This window comes from Leucoraja erinacea, chromosome 36 (assembly GCF_028641065.1).
Source record: "Leucoraja erinacea ecotype New England chromosome 36, Leri_hhj_1, whole genome shotgun sequence".
NCBI lineage: Eukaryota > Metazoa > Chordata > Chondrichthyes > Rajiformes > Rajidae > Leucoraja > Leucoraja erinaceus.
In genome coordinates, this window is record NC_073412.1 from 2215507 (window position 1) to 2218006 (window position 2500).

Consider the following 2500-nt stretch of genomic DNA (forward strand, 5'->3'; position numbering starts at 1 on the left):
GAGAAGGAATGGGTGACGTTTTGGGTCGAGACCCTTCTTCAGACTGAGAGTCAGGGGAAAGAGAAACAAGAGATATAGATGGGGATGTAGAGAGATACGGTACAAAGGAATGAAAGATATGCAGGAAAGTAACGCTGGTAAAGGAACAGGCCAGTGTTGGCCATTTCTAGGTTAGAACGAGACCAGATATGAAACTTAACACAAATTGGAGGAACAGCATCTCATATTTCACTTGGGCAGTGGTGTGAATATTGATATCTCCAACTTCAAGTAACCCCGTCATTCCCTCTCTCTCCATCCCTCCCCCACCCAAGTTGCACCAGCTTCTCGTTCTCACCTAGCACACAGCTAATAATAGGTTTAAGAAAGAACTGCAGATGCTGGTAAAATCGAAGGTAGATTTACAACGCTGGAGAAACTCAGCGGGTGAGGCAGCATCAATGGGGAGAAGGAATAACACTGGCCTGTTTCCTTGATCACCGTTACCTTTTTGCAAATCTTTTATTCATTTCTTCTACATCTCACTACATCACCATCTATATCTCTCGGTTCCCTTTCCCCTGACTCTCAGTCTGAAGAAGGGTCTCGACCCGAAACATCACCCATTCCTTCTCGCCAGAGATGCTGCCTGTCCCGCTGAGTTATAACCATATAACAATTACAGCACAGAAACAGGCCGTCTCAGCCCTTCTAGTCCGTGCCGAACACTTACTCTCACCTAGTCCCATCTACCTGCGCTCAGACCATAACCCTCCATTCCTTTCCCGTCCATATGCCTATCCAATTTAATTTTAAATGATAAAATCGAACCTGCCTCCACCACTTCCACTGGAAGCTCATTCCACACAGCCACCACTCTCTGAGTAAAGAAGTTCCCCCTCACGTTACCCCTAAACTTTTCTCCCTTAATTCTCATGTCATGTCCCCTTGTTTGAATCTTCCCTACTCTCAGTGGGAAAAGTTTGTCCACATCAACTCGGTCTATCCCTCTCATCATTGTAAAGACCTCTATCAAGTCCCCCCTTAACCTTCTGCGCTCCAGAGAATAAAGCCCTAACTTTCTCTGTAACTTAGTTGCTGAAACCCAGGCAACATTCTAGTAAATCTCCTCTGTACTCTATCTATTTTGTTGACATCTTTCCTATAATTTGAGTTACTCCAGCATTTTGTGTCTATATTCGGTTTAAACCAGCATCTGCAGTTCCTTGCTGCACAAGATTCTATCTATCTATCTCTGCCTTAAAAATATCCACATGATGAAAGTGAAATGTGTACCTCTGCTGGACCGATCCGGTCTGAAGACACTTCCCAAAGCCACCCGTGGTCCAGGCGCCTGTTGTCCCTGTTCCATCTCACCATTGGGTAGAGGTGCCCTGGGCAGTGGATACTGTTCAAGGCTGGGATCAACATTGCGGCTGAGCTGGGAGTAGAACCCAGAGCGCGGACCTTCGGCCACCAGGCCCGTCCTAGAATAGCCAGCGTCCAGGGATGGCCCTGGCTGGAAGGCGGAGCTTCTGGAGGACAAGTGGCTCGAGGTGTCCTGTCCTCCAGGAACCGCCCGGCCATCACTCTCATCGAACAAGCTGTGCATGTACCTTCTGTCCAGTCCATCGTAGGCGGGTGGTTGTTGGGGCACCTGACCCTGGCCCTGGGCTCTATAGGGGTGCAAACTATCCCCATAATCCCCATACCTGGGTCTTGCTTGGTAGGGGTAGCCCCCGGCGCTATCAAAGGGCAGCCGGCGGTAGGGTAGACTCTCATCCGCAGTGTCAAACCCCCTGGGAGGTCCATACTCGGGGTTGGGGTCGTAGGGGCTGGGGTTTGGGTAGGAGGGAACTGGGAACCGTGGGTAGGGAACTTGGTGGTAGCTGGGCTCTGGGTAGGTGGGCTGGCGGGGTCTGGGTCTACCAGCCTCCTGTCTGGGCGATGGTTGGAGGTATCTGTGAGTGTTGCTGGGATCTCCGAATGTCCCTTGCCTCCAGTTGTCGGGGACTTGCCCAAAGCCGAACGGGTGTCGGGTCTGCCCTCTGACCGTGTCCGAGCCGACCCTGGCCGCCTGCGATGGTACCTGTCGCCGACCGGGTCTGCTCTGCCTGTTGCCCGGGTGCCCTACGCTGCCCCCTCCCAGCCAGACCCTGGGGCTGCTCCGTGCGGCCACCCGGCCAGCGGGCACGTACTCTGAGCCCGTGTTGAGGAGGCTGTAGACCCGCCCGTTGTTTTCCCATTGGATCATTTGCTTCCAGGGATCACTATTGCCACCTTGGTCTGTCTGCTGGCCCCCGACTCCGGGCAAGGTGTGTGTCAGCAACAACGATAGCACCAGCGCCAACCACCGCTCCATTTCCCCCTTTGCTTCAAACAGGCAACAAGAAACTTCTACAAAGGTCCACCCAAGAACAAAACCACACACACACACACACACACACAAAAAGCAGCGGAAAGCAACAACAAAAAAGTTGCAGGAACTTATCCAAACTTTTTCAACGAGGACTCAGAGTCC

The 2500-nt window shown here is 52.0% G+C and overlaps 1 protein-coding gene across 2 annotated transcripts in view; it reads right to left on the reverse strand.

Annotated features, from left to right (window-relative positions):
* loxl1 (lysyl oxidase-like 1) overlaps positions 1–2500 on the reverse strand; it is a 109804-nt gene that overhangs the window by 107084 nt on the left and 220 nt on the right. For both annotated transcript variants that reach the window (XR_008726266.1, XM_055662917.1), the window contains exon 1: positions 1276–2500. This exon is cut by the window's right edge and continues 220 nt beyond it. Coding sequence is in view for 1 of the 2 variants with exons in the window: in XM_055662917.1 (XP_055518892.1) it covers positions 1276–2341 (1066 nt within the window). In the remaining variant the exon portion in view is untranslated. The remainder of the gene's footprint in view (positions 1–1275) is intronic.